At 41.1% G+C, this 22,238-nt stretch overlaps 3 protein-coding genes and 1 long non-coding RNA gene across 6 annotated transcripts; 1 reads left to right on the forward strand and 3 right to left on the reverse strand.

Annotated features, from left to right (window-relative positions):
- Positions 1-3,585: 3,585 nt before the first annotated feature.
- LOC119657331 lies at positions 3,586-5,082 on the reverse strand. The gene is made up of 5 exons (XM_038064205.1): positions 4,941-5,082; positions 4,500-4,882; positions 4,304-4,444; positions 4,195-4,250; positions 3,586-4,136 (listed from the first exon to the last, which is right to left on the reverse strand). Exons 1-5 carry the CDS (start codon positions 5,020-5,022, stop codon positions 3,716-3,718), a joined length of 1,083 nt encoding a protein of 360 aa, XP_037920133.1. The 5' UTR covers positions 5,023-5,082; the 3' UTR covers positions 3,586-3,715.
- Positions 5,083-5,263: 181 nt separating this feature from the next.
- LOC119657312 (probable tRNA (uracil-O(2)-)-methyltransferase) lies at positions 5,264-10,496 on the forward strand. Of its 3 annotated transcripts, XM_038064182.1 has the most exons (5): positions 5,542-5,681; positions 5,736-5,919; positions 8,563-8,870; positions 9,367-9,600; positions 9,655-10,496. In XM_038064182.1, exons 2-5 carry the CDS (start codon positions 5,847-5,849, stop codon positions 10,483-10,485), a joined length of 1,446 nt encoding a protein of 481 aa, XP_037920110.1. In that variant the 5' UTR covers positions 5,542-5,681; positions 5,736-5,846; the 3' UTR covers positions 10,486-10,496. The 3 variants fall into 3 exon arrangements, with proteins under 3 accessions (XP_037920102.1, XP_037920110.1, XP_037920119.1); XM_038064174.1 differs by lacking the exon at positions 5,736-5,919 and having other exon boundaries at positions 5,264-5,681; XM_038064191.1 differs by lacking the exons at positions 5,542-5,681; positions 5,736-5,919 and adding an exon at positions 7,603-8,241.
- LOC119657340 lies at positions 8,614-11,708 on the reverse strand. Its single transcript, XR_005250126.1, has 3 exons — positions 11,350-11,708; positions 8,826-9,196; positions 8,614-8,754 (listed from the first exon to the last, which is right to left on the reverse strand). It is a non-coding gene; the product is annotated as an uncharacterized LOC119657340 (long non-coding RNA).
- Positions 11,709-15,564: 3,856 nt separating this feature from the next.
- LOC119646515 (elongation factor Tu-like) lies at positions 15,565-21,713 on the reverse strand. The gene is made up of 7 exons (XM_038046971.1): positions 21,532-21,713; positions 21,071-21,453; positions 16,651-16,894; positions 16,516-16,589; positions 16,128-16,454; positions 15,916-16,073; positions 15,565-15,853 (listed from the first exon to the last, which is right to left on the reverse strand). Exons 1-7 carry the CDS (start codon positions 21,569-21,571, stop codon positions 15,667-15,669), a joined length of 1,413 nt encoding a protein of 470 aa, XP_037902899.1. The 5' UTR covers positions 21,572-21,713; the 3' UTR covers positions 15,565-15,666.
- Positions 21,714-22,238: the final 525 nt, after the last annotated feature.

The following is a 22,238-nucleotide window of genomic DNA, read 5'->3' on the forward strand; positions in this document are numbered from 1 at the left end:
GCAAATAGCCTTCGAACAAACCGCCTTTTGTGCAAAATAGTGCAAACCCACAAGTTGAGGGGAACGAAGCATTCGGGGCACCTGCAGCTAAGGACGGCAAGAGCGGTCTTCTGATCTTACCAACCTCTTGGCCCAAAAGGCAATAAAGACGGCTCGGCCGACAACGATTAAGCCTTCATCTGCAACCAAGTCTATAGAGGACTACATCCTCGCAAAACATTAAGTTTGAGTCGGTAGGTGCAAACCGGAAATGTTACGGCTAAACTTTGTCGACGAAAACATGAACGAGTGGCTCAGGCAGTACTGCTCCTTCCTCAACGATGTGCTGGAGGGTACGCGGCCTTCCTGAACTAATCAATGCTTAAGACTGTCACGTTACAAGTGTCGGCTGCTAAAACCATTGAAAGAGACGTGCAGACCACGGTATCTTTATCTGAGGCCAAGATGAGGTGCCATATTTCTTAAATGAATTTGCAGCATTGTAAAGTGGCGACTGCACTTATCAGTTTTCGGATCAATAGCTGCAAGACATTTATATACCTCTTACAAGAACCATGGGTTGTTGATAGGTAAGTCACTTCCGACATGCTGACCTATTGTATGCCAATGGAAACAATAGACCCCGATCCTGAATGATGATTTTAAAAGACCCTCAGGCTAACTTGGTTAGCGACTTATCTGATGACAACACCACAACGGCCAAACTAATCATAAAAAGTAAGTCAACAGAGATAAAGAGGTTCTGTGGTGCTCCGCTTATTTGCCCTATGATATAGACGAAGCTTCCAGTAGAACATTCATCAGAGCTATCCAATATGCCAAAAGTAATAGCAGGATGTGATGTTAACGCACCCCATGCTGAGAAAGTTCCAACATCAACGCAAGAAGATCGAAACTATTGGAGTATCTCCTCAATTGTGATAATGAACCCAGTTGCTTCAACGTAATCAGGCGAGAGGTCACCGATATCACGGTGGCATCCCTTAACATTGAACTGATGATTTGAATCGCCACAAAGAGGTTCAAGAAAGCTCTTAAGAAGAGCATGAGGTCGGCTAAACAACCATCATGGAGACGTTTAGTATATTCGCAATATACTGACTCTCTTGAGCCGAAAGCAGAAGCGAATCCTTATCAAAGAACCTAACCAGAAACTGTTTTATCTACGTTTACAGAGTGGAAGGTACACAGAAAGCGATGAAGCGGCAAAACATTTGCTTGAAAGGAACTTTTCAGGCGGCATCCAAAATCCCTCCAGGTTGGACAGGTGCATATAATTATCAGCCGAGAGACTGGAATCTAGCATGCAAGGTAGTATCACTAAAGCGAGTAAAATGGGTATTTAACTCATTCCATAGATACAAATCTGCAAGTCCGGACGGCATTATTCCTGCTGTAGTAATAGAGGGAATGGATGCATGGATGCATGGCTAGTACAGGAGACGATATTTATTCCCAAATCAGGGAAACCCACCTACACGAACGCAAAAAGCTTCTAACCGATTAGTCTAACATCCTTTCTACTGAACTGAAAAGACTAGTAGATTGGCTCATAAGGGATACATACATTCCTAAGTGACTACTTCACTATAGGCAACATGCCTATTAGGAAGACAAATTCATGGAGACAGCACTCCATGAGCTCCTGGCAAAAATTGAAACGACGATATCCGAAAAAGAATACGCCGTAGACGCATTCATGGGCATCGAAAGTGGCTTCAGTTGTGTCTCATTCGCCTGATTTGTGACGCGGAAGAACAGCATGTAATCGATCTGCTGTTGATCAGTTGGATCCTTCACATACTGGAGTGGGGAAAAATCCACAAACTGGACGAAAAGAAATCTATTAAGGCAGGATGTCTTAGGGGCTGCCCTATGGAGGGGTCTTCTTTCCTTCTAAAGGACACGTGTCTGTGGGTCCTGGAGATCACAAAGGTCTTCACACAAGTACGATCTAACAATAATAATTACGGGCAAGTCTGCGGACATAGTATGTGACTATTTGAATGCAATCCACAGTTGGTGGGACTCGGAATGAACGCTAGGAAGACTAGACTTTAGACAGTCCACTACGAAAGTTAGACAGTGCAGCTACACGGCACCGTCTTCGCTCACTTTTAATATCAAACCAATTGGTGTGAAGTTGCCAATTTGGACGGTTAAAGAATATTCATGATGTAGGTGCCAGGGCAATCAAAGATCGCTGGCAATGAGGAAGCTGTAAAAGGGGGGAGGGCTGAATCCACAATGGTGGGACCAGAACCAGCTTTTGTCATCCGGCCATCCACTGTCAAGTCTAGTCTAAAGAGTGAAATTGCAAAGATTCGCGCAGCCAAATGGAGAAATTTGAGCTCCTGCCGGCTAGAGCCGCACTTTTGTTACTTCTTAAAAAGCATTGCTCCTTACACAACCCTGAACGCATATGTAGCTGCCCTGCATGTGTATTTCAGACGAAGACACCTCGGTAAGGTTTTCTTCAACGAAGATACTACGCACTCTTTGCGGAAGGATATTATGATATAATGGGCCTGACAGAAGACCTAAGTGCTTGGAGCTGCGGCTTCCTCCTAAACTAAATTAACTAACTTCCGAAAATCTGCTCAATACCTTCGAGAGAAAGGTCCAGAGAAGAAGATTAGGAGCTAAACGAAAGGACGACCAATGACGAATTATATTTGAAATATTTGATCACCCTGAAGTCTCCAAAATAATCAAACTTCGGAAGCTGCAATGGGCGCCACCGGGATACCTACCGGTGGGAAAATCCCGAAGGCGCTGGGCAGATTTTGTTGATTGAAGGAAGGACATCCTGAACAGGTCCGAAATGAGTTGCAACAACGTTATAATAAAATAAAATGAAAGGCGCAACCAAAAAATCAGTCCATATTTAAGACATGATTCTTTCTCTTAAAATAAATTTCGAAATTTGCAAGTGGTTGACGAAAAAATTACCACCCCTCCCCGTCGGATTGTGCAACAAACAGATATGTTTATATGTAATCAATTTGAAGCCTTCAAAAGCCACTTTAATCTTCCTTTCCTTGAATTCTCAGTAAAAGTAGATGGCTAGACAAACGTTGCGTGGATCACTTTGCACATTTCTCATGTGAGTATTTATTACCTCTTTAATTCCTCTATTGTTTGCTTCTATAATTTTGGTTATGACTGAGAGTAAACATACAAGTGCAATTGTAAATCATTGGGAACAGATCAAAATAACTTAAGACGGTCAAAACCCTAAGCAAGACTGCGAAGCGGGAACGCTTCAGGTCAATGTTCTTATGAAAATTAAGTAATAAACGCATACAATGAACATTTGGAACTTTACAAGATTTCTGCGCGTCTTCAAGTACTACCAAGAGCGCTGCAAAAATATTTTTAGTAATTCCATTTGATACTTGTGTAAACACCTCCATATATGTATTATTGTATCATTTCTGTGTTTATCAGATGGTGACATGCTTAATGTTTCTTTCTAATTATGTTATCAGAGCTGCGCATACTGTGGTCTTAACATTTGCCCCAACACTTCTTTCGTGACTCAGTCCAGGGAAAGGTTCAGTTCCATAGAGAGCAAAGAGGAAATTATTATGTTAATTCGTTTATTTTCCTCTGTTAATGTCTTTATAAAGCTTCGCATATAAAAATAATTGATTAGCCTAGTTTCAACTTACAATCGTCCACAACACTCACGCCATGATTTCGACTTTCGTCCTTAAACTACGTTAGGATGATTCGGGCATAGAACACTGTCGTCTATTGTCGACACAACATCTGCGTGGTTGATAAGCAGCTTTTCATATTGGCCGTTCGTCGCTGTTTTCTCCGGCCCGCGGAGGGCATTTTCTTTTATGAACCTTATCACAATCTCCGGAACGACTACAGACATTTCCAAGCTTTTCCCCCACGCTACCAACGCCAAAGGGCGCTCTGGCGTTAACAGTCCACTACTTGGCGTTATGATGTGACGATACAGGCAATTTTTAACGAGCATTTTTAATTGCTCCACTTGATTGAAATTCGCGCACGGATGATAAAGCATTACGATTGCACCGTGCTCGACGTTATGGAGCCACCGCTGTGGCGGCACATACTTGTATATGCCGTATTTTGCCCAGAGTGGCCGATGAGTCCCACTGGAAAGTGGAAGCGTGAGTTAACGAATTTTTATTGGTCTCTAATAAAAGGTCTTACAATGTGGGGATTCCGGGCTCGTATGTTATCTTAGTCTCCATGCATTTGTGAAGGGGCTAGAGTAGATTGTATTGTTATTCAGAAGATAGCAACCTGAACCTATATTTACCCTGTAGGCAGGCGATATATCATGTTCCCTGAGGATCGGCTCTACCGTCATGTTTGGGTTGTAGAGGTGTTTCTTCCCTAGACATACGTAAATAACGCTATCGGTCAGATTCATTGGATCGAAGTCGATCGCTAAATTGTCCTGCAATCAAACCCTTTAAGTTGGTTTTTAAACGATTTTCTGGATTGGAATTCACCTTCCCGTTATCACATTCTGCATCCGGTAGTCCCATTGTTGGTTTCGAAGAAGGGACGGATGACGGCATAGGAGTCGTTGCTCTACTTCCTGGCTCGCCTGGGAACCACTTCCCTGTCCAATGATCAATATTGTCCAGATCAAGAACGTTGTCAGTCGACGGAGTTGGAGGAGCAGCAGAAGTGGTGGGAATAGTAGGAGGCGTGGGCGTAGTAGGAGTTGTAGGATTCGTAGGAGTAGTAGGATTCGTAGGGGTAGTAGGAACCGTAGGAGCAGTAGAAGCCGTTGTTGCGGTGATGTTTGGTGTTGTTGTCACGTTAGCAATATCGACAGTTGCCAACCTCAACTTGGGGTTTTCCGGGAACCACTTGCCTGTCCATTCCGCTGCAGAGACAAAACGCAAAAATAAAAAAAACGAACTTGAACGAAGGTGAATTTTTACCTGAATAGACGAGCGATGGAGCCAAAAGAAACACCGCAAGGCACCGACAAAGGCACATCTTTGAATACTTAGACGATTCCATAATTCACATCGTTTTATATCGCGGCGGCTGTGAGGTCACTGGGTCTAATCATTTACGTTCTTGAGTTCTCCCCGAAATTTTTCTTGTTTTTGCCACATACAAACAAAAAACCCACTTGTCACTTGTTGTACCCAGCAAACCTAGAAGCTAGAGACTATCTAGGTAGACTCGAAGCTAGCAAGAATATAGGGAAGCAAGAGGTTGCGCAAGACTTGGCTGGTTGCTGTCACGTAGCACGCACAGCTGACGCGATTCTGACAGCCATTTGTTTTGGTGCTTCTGGGTTGAGTGTTGTCGGAAAATGTGCGAAAGTGGCACGAATTGTAAGATTTCTGAGGAAGAGTGGAGGCTGGCAATTTCTATTTTAATAAGGAATTATCATGCTGTGAATAAGAAGCTTTCGGGAGTGAAATGTTTGAGTGTATACGCGATAAAGGAAAGCGGTATCGACATAAACAATTTCCCTGCTCAAAAGGATGTGGATGAGTTTCCTAAAGTTCTTGCCGCTTGCGGAGTTGATTTCCAAACAAGTTCAGAGGATTCACTTTTCGAAGTGTTGAAAGGTGCTGGTTCTGAGAGTTGCCGGCGATACGTATTAGTTTCAAAATTATTCTACAAACAGAATACCAGGCCAGCCAGCCGGATCGCCCAAATAATAGGTAAATTCTTATATCTTTATGTACTCACATGTATGTATACCGAGCACTATCAAGATTGCAGGAGGCCTATAGCTTGAAGATGCAATCTGTTTAATAATTTAAACAGTTCTCCTTGATTCTGGTTTTTGGTGTCATCAAAATCAAACAAAATTCAACCTATTTGAAATGGGAAATGGCAACAAATTGGTGCTACTAGAAACATTACCAGAAGAGGTCATCGAAAAGACAACGTTGCCCGGTAAAATAACATTTTATTAACTGGACACATTGACTTAAGGGGGTCATCCCGTGTGAAGGCCGTTTTTTTTTTGCCTTTTTTCGAAAAAATATTTTGGAGGACTGGATAAGGATAGAAACGTGATCTTTTCACCATATATTGATATCTGTAGTATATGTGACAAATTTTTCAGCTTGATATCGTAGCTATTATAGTTTTCGGAATACGTGTCAATTTATGCACCCATCTCCAAAAAAAGGTGTTTTTCTGCTGCCACGCTGGAGGGCGTTTTGTTCATCTGAGGAAAAAAACTAAACGGCATTTTAATGTGGGAAAAGCCCGCCATCCACTCTCAGTTCCACCGGAAGAGCAAACAATGTATCCGGCCGCCATTGAATTGAGTGCACGTACCGATAAGCCGCAATATATTAGTTCAACGCTGGACGCAAAAGGTCTTGAGACGAGAATTTGAGATATTTTTGTACGTAAGCATTTATCAAAAATGTTCACCAGCGATAAAAATGCCATAAAATTCTTGCTCACAACCTAAAGAAACATATCTGGCGGGTTGGCCGAATCATTTTTCATTCAATCATTTCAATCGCCGGCTGCCTGAACATCAAAGCTGACAGACCAACTGCATCATATCCACGTTCCGGTCAAGTGCGGACTCTTCAGGCGTAATTGACAGACCGACTGAGCATGGATGGCAGGCTTATAAAAGGCGAGATCACACCGACCCGACTAGGCTATTCCCTACTATGCCAGCGGTTACAATATGTTGTCGATGATGAATGAGCGAAAATGAAAAGTGAAGAAGGAGATCGAAGCTAGAGTCTGATTCCAGCCTCTCTTATAAAACTGGTCAGGTCTAATCAAAGGGACCGATCACCCGCTGCAAGGAGATCCAGTATAGAACTATACAGCTTACTCCATTCACACTGAAATATGATATGGTCTATCGAAGGCTGGCGAGGTCGCCAATTTTAGGAAGGAAGGCTTTGCAGAAGGAAAAAAATGTAGCTAATTTATTGAGAGTCTTTACATCCTCCGGGCTTAGGGAGATATCTTCAAATCAAGATTTATTGGGAATATTGGGGAAGCCTCGGAAGAAGAATTTACCTTTGTCTAAGGGGATCATTTTGAAATCATCGTTCCATTCAGTGCAAATGGTATTAGGAGCAGACAGCCATATGTCGTGAGTACGTAGAAGGAAGGGAATAGGGATGGCAGCCACCATGGCTCCCTTAGCATTGTCGGGGATTGGGATTGGGGGGGATTGGGATCCATACAGTCTTGCGCTCTAACCACTCAGCTATCCGGACACGCTGTTACATCAGCCCTATATTGGGACAGGGTATGGGCTAGCTGCTTGGCAGCTCCATCTCTGTACAGGGAGCGCACGTTCCATGAGAAAATACGCAAATCGTTATTCCTTTGTCGTTGCCGGGTTCGTCGTTGTCTTATCCGTCCAGTCTGAGGCTCCTGTTGTGGCTTTGTAACTTCGGTTTCCCGTGTAGGGTTGTCAGCCCTACCCAACCCCAACCTGGAGGGCCAATTGGTACAATTTACTTTAGTGACATCCGAAGTCTCCTTGATAAATTTGAGTCTGATTGGGCAGCGATTACGCGGGGATGAGGATTCTGCTACAAAATTATATTATTAAATCAGACGGAGGTGTACAAAAGAACTTTGAAACAAGTTGACATCTGAATAAAAATCTTTCTGGAATTTTTGTTTGTATTCCGTTGTTGTGGGTCATCACATCCCCACTTGCACATGAGCATCAAGGAACTGCTTTCTTCTTCTTGAAGTGTTTCCATTATTTCTTTAAGCTCTTCCAGCAGTCGGGAAGCTATGTGATCCATTAAACTCTGAAGCTTAAGTTCGGCTACAGTTTTTGTAATAAGAAAGGCTCCTTGTCAGGGTAATACTCCGGTTTAGCTTGCTGTATTTGACTGTAGAAAGGATGCATGTCTGGGTTGTAGCTTCTTATCATTTCGTATTGTCTTCTTGATAGGTCAGCTTCTATAAACATAGACAAGCTTGTTGTGGTATCAACTGCGCCTTTTCTTTTCATTGGCTATCACTAAAAGTCTTTTTGTCCTTCCTCGCTCGTTTTCGTAACGAAATTATATCCTTGAGTCTTTTCCCTTGCTTACGAAGTTTAGACTGAGCGTTTTTCTTCTCTTGCTTCTCAATTCGCGCCCATTTTTACTCGCTGGGACACCATCTCGGCCATCATCAAGGAGCGTATTCGACTTGAGGCCATCGCAGGAACTTGTGACCAAGAGTAAATGGAGACGGAGGCGGCGGCATCAACAACACCGCGCCACATTGCAGGTAACTGTTTCAGTACTCGGCGAAACTGAAGTCTCAATTCCAAAAAGCATGCATAGAATCCTCAGAAATGGATCCTTTGCATAGACCAGGTATTCTCAGGCTCTATATATCTGCAGCAACTCCGAGAATACTTTTTCAAATCAATGGTCAGATTGCATTGTGTGCCGATGTGTCGCTGCTGCAACTAGAGTCATTTGTGTATTGTGGTGTGTTAGCAGTCAATTCATCACATCTTTAAAATGCAAAATGTTTTTTCATGATTATTTTATGATATCAACCTTTAATTATCTCCTCCTAATAACAAAGTTTATTCATTCGCAGATTTAACGCATGCTAATTTCCATTGCATTCCCTTGGATGCTCCCGATAACTCCGATTCAAAATTCAGATTTAGTGTATCTTTACAAAATGGAGAACTTCACGTTGATGTGACCGAACCTTGCAATGAGAAAGAAAAGATGCTAAATTGGATAAAATTCGTTCTGCAACCGAAGCTGTTAAAGTGGGCACGATCTGGAAACAAAGATGGAAAAACTAAAAGCAATAAATCTCTCGGTTTGGTAGATATTGAAGATTATACAAACCTGTATGCAGCATTGAAGGAGAAATACGGGAAGGACCTAGTCGATGTAAGTATTTGTCATTTTCCTCAATTTAAAAATTAGTTCTAATGTTCACAAGTACATAACTAGTATCATCATCGTTTTTTTCTGGGCTTTTCATCCGTTTGTACCATATGTCTTTTGTAGAGGAGTATCCGCGCAGTCTCTTTTTAAGATGGTTATTATTTTTCTATTTGATTTGCAATGGAACCCTGCTTCACTTTTATTATCGTCACATTCAATGCTGCGGAAGCGATAAGCCTACACCATAAAGATGCGCCCAGAGCAACGAGATCAAAAGTTGCTTCATCACTAACTCGGCCATCGTGCTTCGATTTGGTGATCATAAAAAGCTGGAAGGATATTAAACAGCATTTTATGTGGATAGGATCTGATTTATTTGTTGATCTATATTTACTTCCATCATACCTCCGTCAATATTATTATTAATTTTCAAAAATCAATATAGTAAATCACGGAAATAAGTTGAAATTGTCTTTTCAACTCTTCATACATATTTTAGCGTTGGACCGAGACAACCGACCCTCTCAAATTTGTATACGAAGACGTGGCTATTGCAACATATTTAATTCTACTTTGGAGGAAGCTTGGTGATGTGCCAAACAATTTTATTGACATGGGTTGCGGAAACGGTCTACTGGTCCACATTTTGAATTCGGAAGGATATCATGGATACGGAGTTGACATTCGGAAGCGAAAAATTTGGGATATTTATCCAGAAACCACCAAACTGAAAGTACTTATCGGCATTTTTCTTAAAGCTCAAATTTTTATAAAATTTATATTTCAGGAACACACTATTATTCCAAACGATTACAACGCCTACAAAGATGTTGATTGGATTATTGGTAATCATTCAGATGAACTCTCACCCTGGATACCGGTCATTACTGCGATGAGTTCTTACAAAACGAAATATTTCCTTCTCCCTTGTTGTGCCTATGAATTTTCTGGAAAGAAATTTCAGCGTCGTTGTGCGAATGAAAGCGTATACAACGATTTTCTCAATTATGTACAAGAGATATCTGCCAAATGCCAGTTCAAAACGGACAGTGATAGGTTGAAAATTCCCAGCACAAAACGCGTGGCTATTATAGGTAGTGCAAGATCCTACCTTGAGGAAGAATACCAAAATATATGTCAAGAAATCGACAGTTTTGTAAAGTCTGAAATACAAAAAACAAACTGTGGTGATTTAAAATTGCGGGAGAAAGAGGAGGCTGTTCGAAACTGTACAAAAATTGATAAAAATATCATTGACAATATTGTTATGAATATTTTCCAATACATATTGAGGGATGACGGTCATAACGAGCGAGTGGAAAAATGGCGAAGTGGAAGATCAGTGACTTTGCAAGAATTGGCGTCTTTTCTTTCAAAAGATGATCTGAAAAATATAAAATCTGAATGTGGAGGTTTGAAAACATTGATTAAGAACAAACATGAGATATTTGAAGTTTTGGGCGACAAAGTAAAGCTGCGATATCCAAGGAGGAAAGAAGAAATGACAAAAATTGTTAAATTTAAAAGAAGACCATGTTTTTTCTACTTACACCACCCTGACGGCTGTGCGTTGACGAGTATTGAATGTACGTTTGTACACGAAAGAATAAACGTATAAATAATTTTAAATGGTTTTTTGATTTGATAAGGAAATTGTTGTTTCATGTTAAGTATTTTATTCTGTAATTTGATTATTTTATTGATTATATTTAGTATAAAACGCTAATTTCCTTATTAAGGCAGGCCTAGACCGGATACCGGTTGTTGCACCGTTGATGATGATGATAAAACGCTAATAAAAAATCGATGCCTACTTATTATATATCTAAATGAATTTTCCATATCATTCATGCTGCAGATCTACATTTCGGTCAAATCTAAAAGAAAGTAACTTTCGAGCACCGTTGGCATCGAATATTAGATCTTGACCACGTTAGTGTATCGTATGGATGCTGTGCTGAGGCCCTATTTCGCTGTTAAAATCTCCAAGTATGATTTTGATATCATACCATACCTGGGGCTTCGAGGGTTTATTCTACTGTCTCGTTTCGCCCCGGGAAATACACTACTCTTTGACTGCCAACTTCATCTTAGTTAAGGGATTAAAACGCAATACCATCTCGGCCGCTAGAAGTGGTTTTTCAGCATGGAGTTGCGCTGTACAATTCGAGTGCCGTACTCCTGAGCTGAGAAGGTTTAGGTAGGTCTTGCATCCACTAGTATGAATGCTGACCCTGCACTCAGTTAGGCTTGTCACTGCGAGGCTCTGATTGTGGTCACATAATTGCTTAGGAAGACCGTTTGGTTAGGCCGACATGGCGAGTATTCACGTTAAACCAACAGCATAATTTAAGATTTGCCTCCAATTTGGCGAAAAGGATGGCAACGGGATTCCACCCCAAAGCCACATACACTCGAAGAAGTCAAGACGCACTTAAAAATAACATAATAACAAAGCACCTAGTGTGGATGGAATACCTACGGAGCTACTAAAGACAAAAAATGTGGAGATGACCACCAAGCTACATGAGCTTATAAACACTATTTGGTTTTACGAAACTATACCGAAGCACTGCCGCAAAAGTGTCATTTGCCTTTTTTATAAAAAACGGTGGGAAACTTTGTTGTGAAAACTCTGGAGAGGTATATTTATTGTACACATGTTACATATTGTTGTTAAAAATAATCGAAAGAAAGCTCGAACCCTTCTCAAAAAATATTGTTGGTCAAGGAAGATTCCAACAGAGAAGAGATGGGAATATAACGTTGATGTACAGTAAATTTTCGTTGACTTCAAGCGGGCATACGACGCTCGATACTGTATCAGCAAAACTGATTAGACTCATCGAAAATGAGTCAGTCTAATGCTCAAGTAAAGGTACAAAGCCAACTAACGAGATACATCGGCGTAGATTACAGATTCAAGCTAGGCAATCCACTGGCTCCAATATCATTTAACATCTTTGCGAAAGATACGAAAGATGCCAGTTGATTTTACTAGTACGCTACTGTCCCAGATAGTGGCCCATGTAGTTAATATAAATATCCTGACACTATCGAAAGAAAATGAAGCTCGATGAAGCAGCGAAGCAAGGTGGTGTGAAAATAAACGTAGAGAAATTCAATGTCATGACACAAACCAGAAGAAAGACCCCAATTAGACAAAACGTGACATTAAATAATTACCATTTAGAACAACTTGAAGTGACCAGTGAGAATTTGCACGATGGTTCGGAGGCTGTCTTTGGCGAGGTTTACACAATATTTTGAGCGCTTGAGTTCGTATCCCTCCATGGGCAGCCTGGAATATTTCATTCCAAGTAAGTTCGCGCAGTGCAGTCCCCTCAGCCGTTTCTTCGTCTTTTAACGCAGTAGCTATGACCCCATAGAACGGCTCTGGCTCATATAGCTGCATCCCTGCTCCTTTACTGGCCAACTTGTCCTCGTCCCTTGCTTTGAAACCCAATGTGGCATGGAACCCAAAGTATCCAGGCCTTATTGAGCGAGAAGAACGTGTTCAGTTTGTTAAGGATTCTCATACTAGTTTGTAATTCATCTGGTAGGACATAAGTGTCCTAATAGTCATACATCTACTAGGTCCTTCAATAAGTTTTGCGGTTCGATAAGAGAGGGCGTTACCACCAGCTTTTTTTTGTTATGTTGGTACACTCTTTATAAAGTTTCATTTCAATCCGTCAAATCATTCTTTGTTTACAAGCCATTTAGCACCAACATGTCACGGTATTCTTTACAATGGAAAAAGTCGAGTACGAGCCTTGAAGACGATTCACGTATCGTCGAGTGACTGAAAGAAATTTACCAGAAGCCCTAGGCATCTCATTGGGCAGTGTAAGCAATATTTTGACTGAAGTATTGGGTTTCAGAAAGCTGTGTGCTCAAAAGGTGCCGGATTCGTTAACAATGGAACAAAAACACATTCGAATGCAATTTTGTCAGAAATATTTAGAGCGTTTTCGAAAGGATGATGTGGATTTTATGGGTCGATTCATGACTATGGATGAGACTTGGGTATATCACCATGATCCTGAATCAAAACAAGATACAAAGAGTGGAATGAACTTGGTTCTTCGGCTCCGAAACGAGTTCATGTCCAAAAATCGGTTAAAAAGGTGCTAGCGTCTTTTTTTTTGGATGCGAAAGGAATTTTATTTGCGAATTACTTGCAAACTGATAAAACAATAAATTCTGAGTATTGTTCTTACCTTTTAAGCCAGCTAAAGGAAAAAATTCGTGAAAAAAGCTAGGTTTGCAGAAGAAAAAAAATTCTTTTTCACCAGGACAATGTAGTGTGTCGCAAGAGCATTTTGACCATGGCTAAAATCCATAAATTCAAGCTCGAATTATTGGAGTTGTCCAGGCCTAAAAAAAAACTCATGCGTTGAAAGCGTTTTTCATCAAATGGTGAGGTCATAACAGCTGTGAAAGCTTATTTTTCAGCCCTTCCAGGTTCTCACTTCAGGGATGCAATTCATAAATTGGAATCTCGCTGGAACAAGTGTATTGATGTTTACGGAGACTATTCTGAATAACAAAGTGTATTTCAAACTATAAAATTGTGTTTTTCTTATCGAACTGCAAAACTTATTGAACAACCTGGTATCTATGCCGTATATTTCCACCTAGAATATGCTGGTATTCTTAGCTATTGCTCCGAAGTATGTTTTCGAATGACCAATGAACCCGGCGCCTGTTCCCTCTGCTATAAAGGATCCGTGAGTGTACCAAGTAATCAGTTGCTGGTCTGAGCCGTATGCCGATGCCATGCTCTCCTAGTTTGACTTGTTGCTAAAAGTATTTCAAACTCCCAATCGAAATGAAACCTCATTGTCACGTTAACCCTTGGTATCAGTAATTCGAAATACCTCCTGAAAAGAATATCAATCTTCTATCGATTTAGGCAGCTCCCCGCCTTACTGGTACTGTCGGACATTCTACAGATCGCCCTCCTTCCCTGCATCTCTATGTGCAGATCAAGAGGGGTCAATCCGAAAAGGACCTCTAGGGATGCCGTTACGCAAGTTCTCATTGCCTCACTGATACACGCGCAAGCAAGGCTTTGAAGTTCGTGTAACTATTTAAATGTTGAGTTCAGTTCTGTCTGCCCAAATTACCACCCCATAGGTAACCATTGGCCTTACTATTGCAGTGTACATCCAGCGTAGCATTTTCTGGATTTATGCGCAGCCCCGCCTTCTTGCACCAGTTATTAGTGATTCGTAGTCCAGTTTGGATTTTGTCACAAAGGGTACCCTCATATTTTCCCTTACAAATTAAGACAATGTCATCAGCGTAACCTTGTACTTCTATTCCACAGTTTGTTAGTCGGTACTTCTATTTTGCCCCTCCACAAAGCCAAGGTGTTTCCCACCCTCTTGCGGATCAGGGCATCTTGTATTGCTGTGTACGATGCATTATTGAACTCTATTTGATGTCCAAAAACGCACAGAACGCTATTTACTTTGTTTCTCGTACTACATCAGTCAGCTGATACAGGGCAGTTTCGGTTCACCCTTTCCACTGTTAAGAGAGATCCTAAGATGATTTCTAGTCCTCTCTGGAGTAGTCCCGGGAAAATGCCATTTAGTCCAGGTGATTTCATTATATTAGCCCGAATGTTTATCAGGTTCACCATAGTAGATAGTTTTGTCTTTAGGTTGTTTCCGGCATGTAACTGCTCTGGCGTGTGAACCTTGGAACTAAGGCATTTTTTTCTCGAACTGTTCTCAATAAGTGTTGAAAGCATCCGTCGACACTGCATTCTGGATTATAGGATTAGTATCCAAATTCATTATATATATTGATGCGGACTTAGGACCCCATCATTCCTAAAACGAATATTTCAGCTCTGGCCAAGCTCTGGTCAATAAGGCGGATTTGCGCTCAATATAATTCGTAGTCATGTCGTGTTCTACGAATTAAAGGAGCACTCAACATCTGCGAGCCGCTACGGTCACGCTGCTCCTAGGGCAGAGGTGAGGCAGCGTCTGACGATTTGCCTCTGCCCTGGTAAGAAACCGTAAAGCCGCCATCGCTTCACTTTTTTCATTATAAAACTTGGAAGGTATTTTGTGTTGAAATTACTGATGGAATTTCACCCTTCTCTACTGGCATTTTCTTTGCTAAAAAGGTGGAAACTTTACAGTAAGCATTACTTGTCTAGAAGTAGACGAATTTGTCTGATGACCTTATCAAGCTCTTCTTCGAAGAACAGTTTTGGATCGAATAAAAAGTATCCCCTTCTGCTTTTGAGTAAAGAATTTCATTTTATGATTAACACTGCGCCACCCCTTTCCCATTTGAGACATCTATGAGTCCCTGCAGGATCCTTTTGCTTTATAAATATATATTCACGCTTAAAAGTTTTTCCTTTTTTCTCAACATTTACCCCCTTGGCTTAGTGGTATAGTAAATGTTTTTGATATAATTTACATGCTTCATTTCAGCACATTCCACACTTTGAATTCAAAAAAGTTAACTGCCTTCGACCGACCGAACGACTAGTCACCATTCTGATATTCAAAGAGTTCTCTGATAATCCTTCCTAAGTAAAATCAAATTAAACTTAAATTTCTCTGGAATAGAATCCCATCACTCCCAAAATTGCAACCTCAGTTAGGGATCAATTCTTCGATTAAATTTCGTTGATTTTTGGACATGTTTAATAAAAGAACACAAATTCCGTTATAATTAATATATTAAATGTAAATCACTAATCGTACACGTACACAATTAAAATACAAAACAATTTCGCGAACAATATGCTCTTTATCGTCCTCACCTAATTTTTGCCCGCTGCCTTTTTCTCTCGTGCCTTTTTACCTTCAGTTAATTCTGCTCGCTGAGCATCAGAGAGAGGAGTAAGAATATTCGTCACAACACCAGTACCCAAAGTGATGGAACCATCACGCAACGTGAATCGTTGACCCTTCTCCAAAACCATTGGTCTAATCAACTTCAAGACGAGTCTGAAAAAAAGAAATCATTTAAGTCAATGATGACTTGCAGCGAATTTTATAACAATCATTACTTAGCATCTTCGCCTGGCATAACCATTTCCTTTCCAGGAATATTGACAACAGTTGCACAATCCCATGTTCGCGAAAACATTTGCAATTGAATGAAGCTGGTGAATGGTTTAGAACGTCCGCCTTCCTCCTTGCTGAGGATATAAACTTGGGCTTCAAACTGCAGTAGATTAAAATTACTAAATTATCCAATGAAAACGAATTTGTTTTTTACATGATCAAGAGGTTTAACTGTTCCCGGCTTGCACATAACCATTCCTCGTTTGATATCGTCACGTTTAACTCCTCGAACTAATGCCCCCAATTGGTCACCAGCTTGAGCCTCCTCCAAGATTTGATGGAACATTTCAATTCCAGTAATTGTTGATTTCATCACTTTGTTGTAACCGACAAACTCGCATTCATTTCCTTTCTTAATTGTACCGCGTTCCAAACGACCGGTCACGACAGTTCCACGACCTGGAATGCTGTACACATTTTCAACTGGAAGCAAGAATGGCTTATCCAAATCTCGAACAGGGGTTGGAATATGTTTGTCGACCTAGCAAAATTGAGTTTTTACTTCATTATCAATTCATGTAAATGTATATAGTGACAATAACCTCTTCTAAAAGCTTGACGATAGCTTCCGATCCAATTTCTGGATTCTTTCCCTCCAGTGCGCAAAGTGCAGAACCTGCAATACGAAAAGTTTCGAATAAAATCGGCCGTTCCGTGTACTTAAAGTGAAATATAACCTTTGATAATTGGAACATTATCACCATCGTAACCCATTTCGGTCAAAAGTTCCCGGATTTCCATTTCGACCAGATCAACCATTTCCGAATCAGCAGCATCGACTTTGTTGATGAAAACGACGATGTGATCGATACCGATTTGTTTGGCCAAAAGTAAATGCTCTCGGGTTTGAGGCATAGCACCATCGGTTGCAGCTACGACCAGAATAGCTCCATCCATTTGTGCGGTACCGGTAATCATGTTCTGAAAGTTGGGATCACTTTTATTTTTCGCTCAAAAATGTTCAACGTTTTTAGTGCGAACAGAATATCCTAAATCAGTTTGTGCATTTCAGTGTTACAGAGGTATTTGCTTTTGTTTCCATATTTTGCTTTTACATGAAACAGAGGAAGGTGCAGAGCAGCTTGATGTAATTATTTTGGCAGCTACACTTTCAAAGCCAACAATGTACAGGCTACACTGATTATACGTCGCGAAATAACGAGATTCGAAATGCCCGTAACGCAATGTAGTCCACATACAAAATTCAACAATTAATTGATTGAAAAAATGCTACATGGTAATAGCAAAAGGACCACCCAAGGGTCGATTTTTATCAACCATGAGTTTCACACCGGGAAGCGAAGAATGCACACGCCCCTAAGTAAGTTTCCGCAATAATGTCCATCGATATTGTCGACTGTCCTTAATCGAAATCTACATGGCTGTATGAGCGTTTCCATACTGAAATCCCTACACATAATTTTATGAGGTGTACTTTATAAAGTTAAAACAATTAAGTTTTCTATTCGAATTTGGAAATGCTTTTGTTGTGTCATAAAAAAACACCGCAGCGTCGAATTGGCAAAAGAAGTATTAAACGAATGTGCTTGCTCTTATTGTCGTCTATATAATCATAATCGAAGTTGGAATATAATAGTCATCGTACCCATTATTGGTAGGCGCCACATTCAATAAAGTTGACTGCCTGTTCTCTTGTAATCTCCAGTTATCGTCTGTCGTATCTAGCTGAAGCAGAAATTCTGTATGCTTAATTTGAACAAGATGACTTCTTCGGGAAAGAATATCAAAGGAAATGATGAAGAAGTGGATTATGTTATGACATAATCATCATCATCGACGGTGCAACAATCCCGGTTTTTTGTCGAGGTCCATCATTTCCATAAACCTAACAGTTTACGCCATCGCTCCATATGTATCAAAGCCTGCCCCGATTTCTTTGCCTATCATAGCTTTTCCAGGCTGGATCATCTCACCCTTGTGGATTAGATGACTCGCCTACCATAGCCTATTGGGCCGAATTTTATTCACAACCCAACGGTTGGGGCGGTCAAAGGGTAGTATAAGTCCCAGGTCGAAACGGGGATTGGTACCCACGATGGAGCATAAAACCTGCAAAACGCCTGCTCGACCAACACCAACAGCTCTACTACCAAACCTTATCTCCACCTCCACGTAGAAGGAGAAAGATACAGGTGAATCTCCCGCGCTTAAAAACGGAACAACTTTGAGACCGTTGAAAATTTCTCCTATCTAGGGACAAAAATCGCAACTAATAACAGCTACGACGATGAAATCCGCACACGGTTGTTGGCAGCCACGGACGATTCAGTAGCCTATATAAATCTATGAGCGATACGGTGACCGTCCGGCTGTGGATAAAATTCGGCTCAATAGGTTACGGTGGGCGGGTCACCTAATAGGTATGGATGAGGATGGTCCAGCCTGGAAAGTCTATTACGGCAATATCTATGGTAGAAAAAGAAGATGAGGAAGACCCTGCCTAGGCAGAGCAAGTCAGGACGCCAGACAGCTTTTAGGGATATCGAATTGGTGGTGTCTGGAGTTCCTTACTAAGGCCGACCTAGACCGGATAACGGTTGTTGCGACGTTGATGATGATGGAACGGTTGTGGTATCGCTCAAAAATTTTATCGTTATGTAGGTTAAGGAACCGTCTATCCCTTGTAGGGAGCCAAAGATTTTTCGGAGGATTCTTTTGTCAAAGGCAGGTTAGGGTTCGAATTGTTTTTGCTAACAAGACAAGTCCCCGAAAAGTACTTGAAGACTGACAAGATCAGACGAGCGATACAATTTTTGTAAGCTGAACGAAGTTCTATTGGCTACCAATAACCGTGCGCTAGTCTGTGGTATCAAATGAAAGGTCTCGATTAGTTAATAATAGTTCATAATTATAATTTTCCAGGTTTTGTTTGCAAAACAAAACCTTATTAAAATCGGTTCAAGGCACAGGCACTTTTCTCAGAAATGGCTATACCGATTGACACGAAATTTGGTGAGAAGGTTGGACCTGTGGACCCCCAGCCATGCAGTGATTGCTATCCTTCTACGTTGAGATTCCCCCATACTTACAAAAGGGGGTGTAAAATTGTTTTTCATCATATATAGTAATGTGGAGTATCAAATTAAAGGTCTCGGTTAGTACTTTTCGAAGCTGCTCTTAGTTTTGACATTTGTTGGAAAATGGGGAGTGCGGAGGGTTGAAAGTGATAATTTCTTTAAGGCGGCCTTCTCAGAAACTACTCGCAAGATCATAGTCTTGTACAGTAAGAGCTTTGACCCTATGGTGAGAGGTTTCGGGCGGAACAGTTTTTGTAAGCTGAAATAGGCTCTGTTGGCTGCCAACAACCGTGCACGGATTTCATCATCGTAGCTGTTATCAGTTGTGATTTTCGACTCTAGATAGGAGAAATTATCAAAGGTCTCAAAATTGCATTCTCCTATCTTTATTCTTCCCCTTTGACCAGTGCGGTGTGATGTTGTTGGTTGGTGGGTTTTTGGTGCTGATGTTGCCACCATATACTTTGTCTTGCCTTCATTGATTTGCAGCCCAAGATCTCGCGCCGCCTGCTCGATCTGAATGAAGACATTTTGTACGTCTCGGGGCGTTCTTCCCATGATGTCGATATCGTCAGCATGAGCCAGTATTTGGGTACACTTAAAGATTATCGTACTTCTTGCATTTACCTCAGCATCACGGATCACTTTCTCGAGGGCCAGGTTAAAGAGGACGCATGATAGGACATCCTCTTGCCGTAGACCGTGGTTGATGTCTAATGGTCTTGAGAGTGATCCTGCTGCTTTTATCTGGCCTCGCACTTTGGTCAGGGTCAGCCTAGTCAGTCTTATCAATTTCGTCGGGATACCGAATTCTCTCATGGCCGTGTACAGTTTTACCCTGGCTTTGCTATCATAAGCGGCTTTAAAGTCGATGAGAAGATGGTGCAACTGCTGTCCATATTCCAACAGTTTTTCCATCGCTTGCCGCACAGAGAAAAATCTGATCTATTGCTGATTTGCCTGAAGTGAAGCCTCTTTGGTATGGGTCAATGATGTTCTGGGCGTATGGCGCTATCCGGCATAGCAAGATAGCGGGGAATATCTTATAGATGGTACTCAGCCACGTGATACCTCTATAATTGCTGCAAAATGTGATATCTCCCTTTTTATGTATGAGACAGATAATGCCTCTTTGCCAGTCGTCGGGCATTGATTCGCTGTCCCACACTTGAATACAAGTTGATAAACCACCTGATGCAATTGGTCGCCTCCGTATTTAACCAATTCGGCTGTAATTCCATCGGCTCCTGGCGACTTATGATTTTTAAGCCGATGAATTGCACGGACTGTTTCTCCTATACTTGGTGGTGGCAGTATTTGTCCGTCGTCTTCAGTTGGCGGGACCTCCAACTCGCCGATGTTCTGGTTGTTCAGTAGCTCATCAAAGTTCTCAACCCATTGCTCCAATATGCCCATTCTGTCGGAAATCAGATTTCCCTCTTTGTCTCGACAGGATGAGCACCGAGGTGTGTAAGGCTTCATCCTGATGACTTGTTGGTAAAACTTCCGCGCCTAGTGCGATTGCTCCTTGGACTTTTCGAGTTCTCAGACCTGTTGGTTCTACCAGGCTCCCTTTTCCGTCTGTGAAGTCGCTTCTCCGGTCGCTGGAGTTCGTGATAAGTTTCCGCGCGCGCCCGCGTTCTTTGAGAATGTAGTATTACTCGGTATGCAGCATTCTCCCGTTCCGTTGACACACTCAAGAGCAGATGCTTCGTGTTGCGGCGCGTACTTCCAATCTAACAGAGCCGCTGAATAGTATATCCTAAACATAATTTGAGGTTTGTATAGACTGTTACCTATTAGAAAAGGCTGCCTTATTTGAGCGTTCATCTTCATCTCAAAAACCAAAAAACACATTATAGGGAAGGCGATGTTCGGAACAGTAAACAATTCGGATAAGTAAACAGAAACCAATCGTTATCGCAACAGATAAAATGTGTATCCATTGGGGAGTGTAACATCTGATACAATGCAAGGTACTCGATAAAACGAAGACTTAAAATTCACAGTGGCCCGTCTAACTGTATGTATTCCTTGCTCACCACCAATCTCCACTTACCTTAATGTAATCAGCATGTCCAGGGCAATCGGTGTGTCCGTAATGCCTGTTCTCAGTTTGGTATTCAATATGGGCCACATTAATCGTAATACCACGAGCCTTCTCTTCCGGTGCATTGTCAATATCGCTATATTTCTTACTCTCCGCCAGTTCCTTATCGGCCAGAACCTTTGTGATTGCTGCCGTCAGAGTTGTCTTCCCGTGATCGACATGTCCAATTGTGCCGACATTGCAATGCGGCTTTGTACGTTGGAAAACTTTTTTCTCGGAGGCATAGTTGCGAGATGGAATCACTGACACGGCCGGAGCTCGTAGATTAAATGCTAGCACTTGAGTTCCAAAGTTTCTGCGGTAGATTAAATGCTTGAGGCTCCGTTGAACAGCTGAAATTTTTGAAAGATAAAATTTCAGGTGTTAACCTAACTCTCCGAACAATTCCGATTAGATCGCCTGCTACTTACTAGGACAGAGAATGGCACGTACTACTCGATATCCATACATTGTGGCTGGCCTATTTTACACTTTTTGAACTTAATTTAACGATGCAGTTGTTTACTTTTGATGTAAAATTGGTTTGAAACAGGCAAGTTACTTCCCTGGGGCAAGCAATTGCGCAAGAGAGGTTATCTCCTTATTTTCTTGTTCTTGTTATCTGACATTGTGACACGAGTAGTTCAAGTTCTGCAATTAGCAAAAATAGGGAAGCATTTCAAATAGATTTGAAAATCAATGATTTTTCTTTTGAATACAAAAAGAAGACACGACAAATTGATGATCTAGAAAATATTCTGTGTTTAAATAGTTCGATGGTACTAACTTTACCAGGAAGAACAATCAAATTCTCATTCGATGACCAATAAAGATTTTCGAAATCAAAAATCAAAACTTGACGGCAACGGGCGCCAATTTGAAATCTGCATAGACCAGGTGAATACTCCAAAAATACATTTTATTTGTGATAGAAAAGAGTAAGATAAATGAGTACAACAAAAATTATACATTCTGAGTAACAACATGGCTCACCAAGATTATTTTAGTTTTATTTTAACAAAAAAAATTCACCATTTTAGTTTGTTTTTGTGATTTCCTGTTTTCTAAGTTTCTTTCGATTATTTTTTCCAAATGTTTAAAATTATATAAATAAATTTGTTTTATCTTCTCTCAAACC

The sequence above is a fragment of the Hermetia illucens genome, chromosome 1 (genome assembly GCF_905115235.1).
Source record: "Hermetia illucens chromosome 1, iHerIll2.2.curated.20191125, whole genome shotgun sequence".
NCBI classification, from domain to species: Eukaryota; Metazoa; Arthropoda; class Insecta; order Diptera; family Stratiomyidae; genus Hermetia; species Hermetia illucens.

What these genes read in the sequence shown, in the direction of transcription:
- LOC119657331 (XM_038064205.1), bottom strand. Translation starts at nt 5,022, where the DNA reads ATGGAATCGTCTAAGTATTCAAAGATGTGCCTTTGTCGGTGCCTTGCG. An exon ending in CAGAATGTGATAACGGGAAG is followed by an intron (nt 4,445 to 4,499) that starts GTGAATTCCAAT and finishes GTTTGATTGCAG; the next exon opens with GACAATTTAGCGATCGACTT. An exon ending in ATATATCGCCTGCCTACAGG is followed by an intron (nt 4,251 to 4,303) that starts GTAAATATAGGT and finishes AATCTACTCTAG; the next exon opens with CCCCTTCACAAATGCATGGA.
- LOC119646515 (XM_038046971.1), bottom strand. Translation starts at nt 21,571, where the DNA reads ATGTATGGATATCGAGTAGTACGTGCCATTCTCTGTCCTA. An exon ending in TAATGTTCCAATTATCAAAG is followed by an intron (nt 16,590 to 16,650) that starts GTTATATTTCAC and finishes TTCGTATTGCAG; the next exon opens with GTTCTGCACTTTGCGCACTG. An exon ending in TCGTCAAGCTTTTAGAAGAG is followed by an intron (nt 16,455 to 16,515) that starts GTTATTGTCACT and finishes CAATTTTGCTAG; the next exon opens with GTCGACAAACATATTCCAAC.
- LOC119657312 (XM_038064174.1), top strand. Translation starts at nt 5,324, where the DNA reads ATGTGCGAAAGTGGCACGAATTGTAAGATTTCTGAGGAAGAGTGGAGG. An exon ending in CCGGATCGCCCAAATAATAG is followed by an intron (nt 5,682 to 8,562) that starts GTAAATTCTTAT and finishes ATTCATTCGCAG; the next exon opens with ATTTAACGCATGCTAATTTC. An exon ending in ACGGGAAGGACCTAGTCGAT is followed by an intron (nt 8,871 to 9,366) that starts GTAAGTATTTGT and finishes TACATATTTTAG; the next exon opens with CGTTGGACCGAGACAACCGA.